At 36.8% G+C, this 13,053-nt stretch overlaps 1 protein-coding gene across 1 annotated transcript; it reads right to left on the minus strand.

Annotated features, from left to right (window-relative positions):
* Window positions 1-938: 938 nt before the first annotated feature.
* On the minus strand, window positions 939-1,889 carry LOC104985919 (olfactory receptor 10A7). The gene has a single exon (XM_010836311.1). The coding sequence runs from the start codon at window positions 1,887-1,889 to the stop codon at window positions 939-941; it is 951 nt and encodes a 316-aa protein (XP_010834613.1).
* Window positions 1,890-13,053: the final 11,164 nt, after the last annotated feature.

Genomic DNA, 13,053 nt, shown 5'->3' on the forward strand with positions numbered 1-13,053 from the left:
AACACCCAGGACTGATCTCCTTTAAGATGGACTGGTTGGATCTCTTTGCAGTCCAAGGGACTCTCAAGAGTCTTCTCCAACACCACAGTTCAAAAGCATCAATTCTTCGGCGCTCAGCTTTCTTCACAGTCCAACTCTCACATCCATACATGACCACTGGAAAAACCATGGCCTTGACTAGATCGACCGTTGTTGGCAAGTGATGTCTCTGCTTTTTAATATGCTGTCATAACTGGTCATAACTTTCCTTGCAAGGAGTAAGCGTCTTTTAATTTCATGGCTGCAGTCACCATCTGCAGTGATTTTGGAGCCCAGAAAAATAAAGTCCGCCACTGTTTCCACTGTTTCCCCTTCTATTTCCCATGAAGTGATGGGACCAGTTGCCATGATCTTAGTTTTCTGAATGTTGAGCTTTAAGCCACCTTTTTCACTCTCCTCTTTCACTTTCATCAAAAGGCTCTTTAATTCCTCTTCACATTCTGCCATAATGGTGGTGTCATCTGCATATCTGGAGTTATTGAGATTTCTCCCAGCAATCTTGATTCCAGCTTGTGCTTCTTCCAGCCCAGCGTTTCTCATGATGTACTCTGCATATAAGTCAAATAAGCAGGGTGACAATATACAGCCTTGACGTACTCCTTTTCCTATTTGGAACCAGTCTGTTGTTCCACGTCCAGTTGTAACTGTTGCCTCCTGACCTGCATACAGGTTTCTCAAGAGACAGGTCAGGTGGTCTTTTTTGTGAATTTTTGAATAATTTCTTCCTAAAGGAACTCAGTTATCCCCGTCTGAACTGGGACTCTGACTGAGACACTGAGATCCACCCATCATAGTAGGTGACCCTGACAAAGTAAGAGCAAATCTTCCACTCCTTCACAGCTTTTGTTCATGGGTTCTGGTGCCCCTACTTTGTCTAGAAAAACTCGACACAATTTAATTCAAAGCACACCTAACTTCTGCAAGACTTTTCGAGTGAATGTCCTCTTGACTGCCCCCTTCACTTCATTGTTCCTTAGGCTGTAGATGATGGGGTTTAACATCGGTGTGATGACAGTGTAGGACAATGATACTAGCTTCTTGCTCTCGGGAGACTGTTTGGATTTGGGCCGTAGGTAGGTCAAGCTGGCTGTTCCATAGAAAAGGGATACCACAATGAGGTGAGATGAACAAGTGGAGAATGCCTTCTGGCGACCGGTAGCAGAGGGCATCATCAGGATGGTTTTAATAATGCGAGTGTAGGAGACCAAAATGAGGGAAAAGGGAAACATAATAAATAGTAGTGTGGAGGCAAGTGCTTGCATTTCATATATGGTTGTATCCTCAGTGACTAGTTTCAACACTGGGGGACCATCACAAAAGAAGTGGTCTATGGTGCTTGGTCCACAGAAAGGATGGGCCATCAACCAAGCTGTCTGTAGCATAGACACGGGAACACCAGACATCCAAGAACCTACAGCCATCCACAAACATAGGGACCTATTCATTATGACTGAATAGCGGAGAGGATTACAGATGGCTACAAAGCGATCATAAGCCATCATAGAGAGGAGGAAACATTCAGAGCTGCCAAAGAAGAAAAAGAAGTACATCTGGGTACCACAGCCTACAAAAGAGATGCTTTTCCTCGGGGATACTAGATCTACCAACATCTTTGGCACCATGACCAAGGTGAAACAGATTTCAAGAAGTGACAAGTTCCTGAGAAAGAAGTACATGGGTGTTTGAAGAGCAGGATCCACAATGGTAACTGTGACAATAAGGAAGTTACCCAACAAAGTGACTGTATAGATGACCAGGAACAAAACAAATAGGGAATGTTGCATCTCAGGCTTGTTTGTAAAACCATGAAGGATAAATTCAGTCACTTGGGTGTGATTTTCACAGATCATATCTTAGACCAGTTTCTCTCTAATAATCAAAATATATGTGTCAAAGGATCAAAAAATATTCTTTAAGTGTATATATAATATCAAATATAATAATAAAATCTATAAATGTATCTTTGTTCTCAGTTGTCTTACCATTCTATTTCTCTGAAACAGAATGTCTACAATAAGACTAAATCAGAGCAAAGAAATAATTTGCATGAATACCACTAATTGCTTGTCACCTAGGTGCAGTTTGTCTCTCACCAGTGATAACAGTCTGCAGCTCATGTTCTTCATCAGAGGCATGTTATTTTTCAGGATGAAGTAGAAAGAGTTTGGGCAGCTAATAACTAAAATAGAATCACTTAATAATTTTAAAAAATATATCCAAGAGGTATTCAAGAGGCAAAAGATAAAAATTGGGCTAGTTTGACTTTTTAAATCTTAGATTATAAATGACATATTTCTACCAAATGGAGTGCATTTTATACAATACACTACTTCATCCAGTATACATACACATGTATACATCTTTACATATATACACATATAAATTATATACACATGTAGGTTCACATATATGTATATATGAGGGAACCTTAGTAAATAAACATAGATAAACAAATAAGCATAACAGGTACTTATGATTTTAGTAGTTTGTGCAGTCCTCACGGGACTGCCAATTTATGTAATTTTTCACGGTGCCTCTTGAAGCATAATTTCACATCACTGGGCCCCAGTTCTTACTATGCACACAGGTATAGTCATATCATTTGAATTGGGCTTTATAAAAATAGCAAACTTCTGAACAAACATAACCTGCAATCCAGAAGTCCTCCTTCCAGCATTCATCTCAATTCTAATCCATCAAAACAGTTCGACTTCCCACTGTGTTGTGACTTTGTTAAATTAACATATGTTAAATGGAGCTCAGGGATGTAGGATGGTGAGCACTGATTCAACAAAAGATCACAAAGGAAAGTCAAATGAAGTTTATTACTCAGATTCTGGAGGAGGAGCTATAGGAGGAAGTCAAGGCAAGAGTGCAGGCATAAAGAAACACTGAATGTGGGGTATATGCCTTTATTATGATCCAAAGGTGGAGTATTTTGAAGTTCCTTGGCTGAGGCCAGACTGGTTAATTCAAACCAAAAAATGCAGGATTTTGGTATGCTTCCCATGAGTTTTTTTTTCTAAGGGGGTACAAGGAAAAGGCTTTCCCTGGGAGACAGGGGCGACTGTTTATAACAAGGACATTTGGGGTATCATATCAGAAAGTTACATTTACTTATGACTCTTGGACTTTTATCTAGAGTATGTGTTCAGGGGAGTGGTTAATATCGGTTTAAAGTCCCTGCAAATCAGGGACCGATAATGAGTCAGCAGCATTATGAAATAATTTACTAAATTCTCAATAGACTGTCAGTTTTCTCCAAAACTGCATGGACAAAGTGGGAGCTAGTCCCTTACTACTGTGTATCCACTAAAAGTCCACTCATGGAATTACTAATTCAATTAGTATTATCTCAAACACAATATCTTCTTTAGAGTAGAACATTTTGATTGAAAGTAGAATTATATAAATATTTTCTATACAGATCTTAACAACAGCATATCAAATGTTAGGGATCACAAAAATATATGTTGGAAAACAACTATATATAAAGCTACATTGGAGCTGAGCTGAACAATGTTTCCATTTTTTAAAATATTGGGGCTATGAAAGTATTAAGTATTAGATTAATTATTTTGATCTAATATTGATATTAGGTCAAATTGATAAGCAATTGACCTAAGTATTAGATCAATTATTTTATAAAACATTTTTCAAATTTAATTTAAAAATCTTAGTTTATTTTATAGTCAAATCATGTTTAACACAGATTTCTCTGAAAGTAAGGAGTTGAAAATGCACAGACCTTTTGAAGAATTCTGTTTTAATTCTACTCCAGTGATATATATACTTTGGTAATATCTCACTATTTCGCTTACCACAAGTTCCCAAACCAATATCCTCTACAATATAAGGAAAGGAACCGGTCATCCCAGGCTGCCCATACTGATGGTACTCCAGAATAACAGGTTAAGAGACACAACAGTGAATGTGACCACTATCTTTCACCACTATTGCAAATTCTGCTCCAATACCATTCACATCAACAGTAACAATAACAACTACATTATTCCTGGTATATTTAGAAAAACTTATAAATAGCTTCGGAGGCTTCCCAAGTGTCTCACGGGTAAAGAATCCACCTGCCAAAGCTGGAGATGTGAGTTCGATCCCTGGATCAGGAAGATCACCTGGAGAAGGAAATGACAACCTACTCTAGTAATCTTGCCTGGGAAATCCCATGGACAGCAGAGCCAGGTGGGCTACAGTCCATGTGGTCGCAAAGAGTCAGACAGGACTGAGAAACTATAAAGCAACAGCAACATAAATAGTTTCAGATGCATTATCATGTTCACCAGCATTTTTAAACAATTCTAAATTCACTGTGACTCTAAATATACTCCATCATTTGTCTGAGGAAAATAATTATGAGAATTGAATAAGGTATCAAGATTTTATAATGGTCCAGCAATTTTTAGTGTATCTCTAAAATACCTCAACCACTATTCCCTCTCAGATTTCTAATACTGAAGTGGCAGAAAACAACAACAGGTTTAATATCTAGTCCTGGAGTGACCAAGGACTAGATATTATAATACATTATCTATAATGTAACATCCATGGTCTCCACTGTGAGATAGGAATAAGGCAAGCCAAAAAGATTATCAGTTTCTTTATTTGATAATCAATGATATACATATTCTACCTTGTGTAGGCATATTTAAATTCAATAAAGTTTTGGAGAACTAGAGATTTTTACTGTAACAAAATATACCTCCAAATATTCCCTCCCCTCTTTATATATCCTAAAAAAAAAAAAATACTGTTTACATTGCATATATCTTCTAAAAATCAAAAGATTCATTGGCAGTGATGCTGCAGTAACTACCACAAATTTATAGTGATACCTTTTTTAAAAACTTGTAAACTGTAGATAAGTGAGCAGGATTGCTACATAGCTCTAGAGAATGTTTTACTTTATTGCATGGAATTCTAAAAATGTAATGACATTTACTTAAGTCCACTAATTTTTGGACTATGTTTTGAGACCAAAGAGTTTTTCACTTGCTATTAATCAGGCCAGCTTCAAAATTTTCTGGAAAATCTGCCAGCTTTCTCATAAATACATGTTTTCTTATAAAAATCATTACAAATCAATCAGCTTCTTTAACTGGAACAGCACTTCTAAGAACCTAAAATACAAATTAGTAAAAATCGGAGAACAAATAACCCTCATACCTGAATTGAAAATACATTGCATGGTTATGATACATAGCATTTCTTAAATAGACAACCATTGTTTTCTTAATATTCTCTTCCTCAGCATTCTGTAGCTTTCTAGACAGAAAAAAAGAACACTCTATTGTTTTTTTGTTTTACTCAATAAAGCATCAAGCTATTCCTTTTTTCATGTATAAATAAGCTTATAGGTTTATTTTTCTTAAGATGATATTGTTGTATATAGATGCACAGATAAAAGTAGTTTTATTGGGGGGCCACTGAGGAACAAAATAAATCATACAGAAATATCTGGATATATCTTACCAAATAAAACTACATATTTCTTAATTAGAAGTTTAATCATTTTTTAAGATAAGTAATATCTTGTGAGAACTGTAAACTGATCTTGAAATCTGTCACATCTCAAATTTTCAGAATTAAGCAAATAACTTTGACAGGTTAACCTACTTTGCATTGGCACCAAATGGTTGATATACTCCTGTAATAGTATTTAAGTGTGACTGGCCTTGGGGAAAATGATCCTTGGGATATTAGAAGGGACTGCTGCAAATTAAACAACCATTTTACCGCATAGGGGAGAATATCGAATTTTCAAGAAATTGTTTATGTTTTAAGTCATAATGGCTGCCATTCAACATGTATTTCTTAATAATAGCTATTTCTGGTGGGTCTGTAGGGCACACTGGTCAATCCCTTGGGATTACAATTATTAATACACTAAGACTATGTGAGGAACATAGATTTTAGCTTTCCCTGTAGAATTTTTTGTGGGATAGATTTTGGCCACAAAATGATAGAATATATTTGTACCCCATCCTTGAAATGTAAATGATTTAAAATTTTAGTTTTAATTCATTTTTAAAACTTTATTTTTAAATATATATTTTTACTAATAATCTTTTTAAGCAATTAAACTGTGCAAGTTAAAATGACTATTGGTATGTGTTTATTGTTGTTTTATACATCAAATAGTTTGCTACTGCTTTGTTTAACCATGAGAAATCTGTAAATAGTTCCAAGATTCATATACTGTTTCATGAAAGCAATATCTTATAATAACTAACACGGTTATTGTCATAAAGTGATAAATCTTTCTTTCTTTCTTTTTTTAATCCTTAGAATGTATTCTCTTTGCAATTTCAAAACCTATTTCAGTTTAGTGGGCAGAGATATAACATTATTATTTAAAGTGTTTTTCAATGAGCTAACAAAGCTGTATTTTATTATATTTGTTGTAGAACCAACTCATAATAGATATGAGGGTAAAATAGTCACAAATTAGAACAGGAAAAATGATTCCCAAAAATTTTAACAAAATGTGCGGGAGTTAAAAAAGCCTTGAAAAAGCCCCCGGAGTTTAAATTTTACGCATGAGCAAGAGACATAACAAACAGCTAGACAGGAAAATTTACCACTTCCAAGTTTACTTTCTTCTTGAAAAGTAAAAGGGAAGCTTTGTGTTTTTGGATTTAATCCTACATAAGGATTAAAATTCTTAATCAATCATTATTTTCCAAAAACTAAATAACAATGCTATAATAGCCTAAAATCCTTTTTTCTGAAATCTTCAATTGGAAACACCTACCTTTAAAATAAGTAAAATAAAGCTATAACAACATCAAAGGAAAAGTTATAAAATATATTTAACCTATTTTAATTCATAGCTGTACCAAACAACTAACTATAGACCATATGAAAGATACATTTGTAACACTGGAAAGAAAAATCAAATAAAAATGGTGCATTACTGACTAATGTTTGTTTCATAACAGCTTTTGTTTTGTTTTCAAAATTTTTAAACAAAAGTTTTCTTAGATATCAACAGGATGACTATGAAAACCCCCTCATGCAAAGATGATACAAACTTCAATGAGGTTACTTTTTACTTCTCTGTTCCTAATTAATATCACCTTTCCAAGAAACAGAAATTCAGATAAAATACAGCTCCATGTGTAGGTGTTCTTAACTGCCACTCTAGAGTAATTCAGTTCCTTATTAATAATTCCTAAAATCATTATACAATGCATTCACTGGTTACATATCACTGCCATCTTGTGGGTAGTTCATTTTAATTATTTTAGCTGAAAATTCTTCATGAAGTTATAATTTGGGATTTGCCTGGAAACAAATCAGTGATTCTTTTCCTATAGATTTCTTGGTTTGCCTACTAAGTGGCAGGCACAGTAGGTTTGAAAGGTAAGACAAACACAGATTTCCATCTCAGAAAGATTATACTGTTTATAATTCTCCTTTGATAAAATGTGATGAAATTCATGTAACCACTTTTCATACTGTTCACGGGATTCTCAAGGCAAGAAAGCTAAAGTGGTTTGACATTCCTTTCTCCAGAAGATCTATCCAAAAAAGATCTTAAAGGCCCATATAACTGTGATGATGTGATCAATCACCTAGCGCCAGACCTTCAGGAATGTGAAATCAAGTGGGCCTTAGGAAGCACCACTGTGAACATATCTAGTGAAGGTGATGGAATTCCAGCTAAGCTATTTCAAATCCTAAAAGATGATGCTGTTAAAGTGCTGCGCTCAGTATCTGGAAAACTCAGCAGTGGCCACAGGACTGGAAAGGTCAGTTTTCATTCCAAACCCAAAGAAAGGCAATGCCAAAGAATGTTCAACTATCACACAGTTGCACTCATTTGCTAGCAAAGCAATGCTCAAAATTCTCCAAGCTAGGCTTCAACAGTATGTGAACCAAGAACTTCCAGATGTTCAAGCTGGATTTGGAAAAGGAAGAGGAACCAGAGATGAAATTGCCAACATCCACTGAATCATAGAAAAAGCAAGAGAATTCCAGAAAAACATCTACTTCTGCTTTGACTACGCTAAAGCCTTTGACTGTGTGGATCACAACAAACTGTGTAAAATTCTTAAAGAGATGGGAATACCTGACCACCTTACCTGCCTCCTGAGAAATCTGTATGCAGGTCAAAAAGCAACAGTTAGAATCAGACATGGGATGGGCTGGTTCCAAATTGAGAAAGGAGTACCTCAAGTCTGTATAGTGTCATGTCACCTTGCTTATTTAACTTATATGCAGAGTACATCTGAGTACATCACGCCAGGCTAGATGAAGCACAAGCTGGAATCAAGATTACAGGGAGAAATATCAATAACCTCAGATATACAGATGACACCACCCTTATGGCAAAAAGTGAAAAGAAACTAAAGAGTCTCTTGATGAAGGTAAATGAGGAAAGTGGAAAAGAGGGCTTAAAACTCAACATTCAAAAACCTAAGATCATGGCATTCAGTCCATGGCAAAAAATGGGGAAACAGTGGAAAGAATGACAGATTTCATTTTCTTGGGATCCAAAAATCAGTGCAGATGGTGACTGCAGACATGAAATTCAGAGGCTTTCTCCTTAGAAGAAAAGCTATGACCAACCTAGACAGCATATTAAAAAGTAGAGACATTACTTTGACCAAAAAAAAAAGTCTGTATAGTCATAGCTATGGTTTTTCCAGTAGTCAGGTATGGATGTGAGAGTTGGACCATAAAGAAGGCTGAGCACGAAAGAATTGATTCTTTTGTACTGTGTGTTGGAGAAGACTCTTGAGAGTCCCTTGGACTGCAAAGAGATCAAACTACTCAATCCTAAAGGAAATCAGTCCTGAATATTTATTCATTGGAAGGGCTGATGCTGAAGCTGAAGCTCCAAAACTTTGGCCACCTGATGGAAAGAGCAGACTCATTAGAAAAGGCCCTGATGCTGGGAAAGATTGAAGGCAGGAGGAAAAGGGGACAACAGAGGATGAAATGGTTAGATGGCATCACCGACTCAATGGTCATGAGTTTGAGCAATCTCCAGGAGATGTTGAAGGACAGGGAAGCCTGGCGTGCTGTAGTTCATGGGGTTCTAAAGAGTTGAACACGAGTGAGCAACTGAACAACAACAACATGCAACTGCATACCTCAATACTTAAAACAGCAATATATATTCATTATCTTACAATTTCTGTGGTTGGTTCTGGAATTCAGGAAGTTTATCTGCAAAGTTTGGCTCAGAGCCTTTAACAAGGTACAAACAAGATATGATATCACTTATATGTGGAATCTAAAAAAGCCAAATTTATAGAAACAGAAATAATTTCCAGAGGCAGGATATGGGTGGTAGGAATGAAGAGATGCTAGTCAAAGGATATAAACTTTCAGTTAAAAGATGAGTAAATTCTGAGGATCTAGGATACCATATACTAGATCCACACCTAATTTTAGGTGTGCTTGTATAGCCACTTTGCAGATACTGGATTTTTTAGAAATTAAAGATTTGGGGCAATTGTGCTCTGAACAAGTCTATCAGCATCATTTTTTCCAACATCATTTCCTCAAGTTGTGTCTCTGTCATATTTTGGTTATTTTCACAGTATCTCAGACTTTTTCATTATTAAGTTTCTTATGGTGACCTGTTTGGTGATCTCTGAAGTTACTATTGCAATTAGTAATGGATGACACAACCACAATCGTATTAGATGGCAAGCTTAAAAAATGTGCCAGTCACACAGATCAACCGTCCCTTCCCTCTATTCCACAGGCCTCCCTGTTCTCTAACAACAATAATATTGAAACTAGGTAAATTAATAACCCTAAAATTAAGGTTACATTATTCTATTTTCAAAATGTGTGTGCAGGGGAGATGGGGAGCTACTTTGTTTAGTACAACTCCTTCACAACAGCTATTAAGTAGACTTCTAATTCTCCATCCTGAAGACATATCAAACAACAATTATAAATAATCTTGTCTTATCTTTTATTTTCTCTAGATATAAATCACCCTGTGTTTCTCCTCCCTTTCATGGCCAAATGTTTCCAACATGTTGTTTCTTGTTTTTTTTTCATGTCTCAACTTCTCTCTATCCATATATAACTTGAATCTGGTTTTCCCTCTTATCTCTCTCTCAAAAACTTTTTTCTGAAGTTTCCAATGGCCACTGTGTAGCTGAAAATTAATAGATAACTCAAAGCTATTTTTTTCTCAACTTTTCACAAATATTTGGCACACTTAGTCACTTCTTCCTTAAATAATCCTTTTTCTCCTTAGGAAATACTGTTTTCCATGATTTACTCTTTCATCCCAAGTCTTTTGTTTTCAAGACCACTCACAAGCTCATTTTCTAAGGGGTTAAAGAAGGATACAAGAAATCATCGTGAGACTTAAAGTCCATATTTTGTATTGCTGGTAGGGCTCATTCTCATATGGTCACTATATCGCCAAATGTTGTGACCTTTTACCAAATTATTTGGGTCAAAATCAGATGTAAAGAAGCATTAAGAAAGGATTTTGAATGGACCTAGAGGATTGTCATACTGAGTGAAGTAAGTCAGACCAAGAAGCAGAAACATCATATGACATTCCTTATACACAGAATCTAAGAAGATGTGTTACAAACAAACTTATTTATAAAGCAGAAACAGACTCAGAGAATGAACTTATAGTTGTGGATGAGGACAGGCGAAGGGATAGTTAGGGAGTTGGGGATGGACAGGTACACACTGCTATATTTAAAATGGATAACCAATAAGGACCTAGTATAGCACAGCGAATTGTGCTCAATGTTATGTGGCAGCCTGGATGGGAGGGGATATAGAAGGAGAATGGATACATGTATATGTATGATTTGAGTCCCTTTGCTTTCTACCTGAAACTGTCACAGCATTGCTAACTGGCTATACTACAATACAAAATTAAAAGTTTAACTTAAAAAAGAGGACTTTTGACTTTCAAATATCCTACATACAACCATATACAATTGACTCTCGAACAATATGAGAGAGAATGACCATTGCCTCCTCTCTGTCAGCAGTCAAAAATCCTTGTACACTTTACAGTCTTACCTCCGTGTCTGCTGCAGCATTTGCATCCATGGATTCAACCAATCAAGTACATGGTTAAAAACACAATGAAGAGCACAGATTGTAACTCTGCTAGAGAGGAAATTGCTACAAATGTGAAGTGGGTGCAGAGGGACTTTTTTTGTGACATCATGCCTGTACTAAAACTGGCTCATGTTGATATCTCCCACAATGTGATTGTGATGTCTGCTGTCTCTGTGCTTTTTATTCTTAGCCCGTCTCCTCATTCTGTGCTCCTAAGTGCGCATTATGGTGACAGTCTTGAGAATCCTTTCAGCCACTGGCAGAAGCAAGGCTTTCTCCACTTGCTCTTCTCATATCCTGGTTGTTTCTCTCTTTATGGCTTTCCTTGTTCACCTACCTCCTACCAAAGGCTGCACACACTCCAGAAACAGACACAGCAACTGCACTCATGCACACAGCTGCTCTGAATCCAGTTATCTACACCTTGAGGAACAAGGAAGTGAAGGAAGCCTTTCAAAGCCTAACAATGAGGAATACTGTTAGACAAGTGGCATAAAGTACTTACAGGATCACAACCAAGAAACACATGGACGTCTTCTATGTTTTTATATATGTGCAAGCAAAAGAAAAGTATGGGGCTTTCCTAGTGACTCTGTGGTGAAGAGTTTACTTGCCAACAAAGGAGACACTGGTTCCATCCCTGTTTCAGGAAGATCCCACTTTCTGTAGAGCAGCTAAGCCTGACACCACAACTATGGTTATGGAGCCACAACTACTGAGCCCACACGCCACAAATTCTGAAGCCCACATGCCCTGGAGCCCGTGGTCTGCCACAAGAGAGGTCACTGCAATGAGAAACCCATGCACAACTGGAGATTAAGACCTGCTTGCCACAACTACAGAATTGCCCATGCAGCAACAAAGATTCAGCACAGCCAAAATTAAATTAAAAAAAAAATTAAAAAGAGAAATGTGTAGTAGGATCATTAAAGTATATATCCTGTGTTCAATCAACAATATTCAATCAACAAAATTACTGAGTACCTCCTGGGAACTACTCGATTTTTCCTGACTACCATGGTAACAGGATTAAGGTTAGTGTGTTTCACATTTTTTGATGAAAGAAAATATTTCTCCAGTGGAAAATGCTAAAAAATAAAAATGAAAAAAAAATTAATATATTTTAGTGCTAAATATAGGATGCTGTCATTCAAGAGCTTAAGTGGAGTACCCTCCCATACTTACTCACCTCTGATACACCCTAATAATGAGGTATTAAATAATCATCCAAGAGATGGTGAAGGACAGGGAAGCATGGCATGCTGCAGTCCATGGGGTCACAAAGAGTCAGACAGGACTCAGCAACTGAACACAATAATAAATACTGACGAGTGTTGTACCCTTAAAAACTCTAAGTATTTAACTTGTAAATCCAGTGAAGGATTCTGACTTTTTATACAAAACTAGCTTGTTTATATGGCATTATCCACTCATCTTTTGGGTTTTCATACAAATGAAGATTTAAAGAAACATATATTACATGTCACCTAGGGCAATGATGAAAGTATGATTCAGTTCAGTTCAGTCGCTCAATAGTGTCCAACTCTGTGACCCCATGAATCGCAGCACGCCAGGCCTCCGTGTTCATCACCAACTCCCGGAGTTTACTCAAACTCATGTCCATTGAGTCGGTGATGCCATCCAGCCATCTCATCTTCTGTCATCCCCTTCTCCTCCTGCCCCCAATCCCTCCCAGCATCAGGGTCTTTTCCAATGAGTCAACTCTTTGCATGAGGTGGCCAAAGTATTGGAGTTTCAGCTTTAGCATCAGTCCTTCTAATGAACACCCAGGACTGATCTCCTTTAGAATGGACTGGTTGGATCTCCTTGCAGTCCAAGGGACTCTCAAGAGTCTTCTCCAAAACCACAGTTCAAAAGCATCAATTCTTCGGCGTTCAGCTTTCTTCATAGTCCAACTCTCACATCCATACATGA

The sequence above is a fragment of the Bison bison genome, unplaced genomic scaffold (genome assembly GCF_000754665.1).
Source record: "Bison bison bison isolate TAMUID 2011002044 unplaced genomic scaffold, Bison_UMD1.0 scf7180017864062, whole genome shotgun sequence".
NCBI classification, from domain to species: domain Eukaryota; kingdom Metazoa; phylum Chordata; class Mammalia; order Artiodactyla; family Bovidae; genus Bison; species Bison bison.

Coding starts and splice junctions, on each gene's coding strand:
- LOC104985919 (XM_010836311.1), bottom strand. CDS start 1,889: ATGATCTGTGAAAATCACACCCAAGTGACTGAATTTATCCTTCATGGT.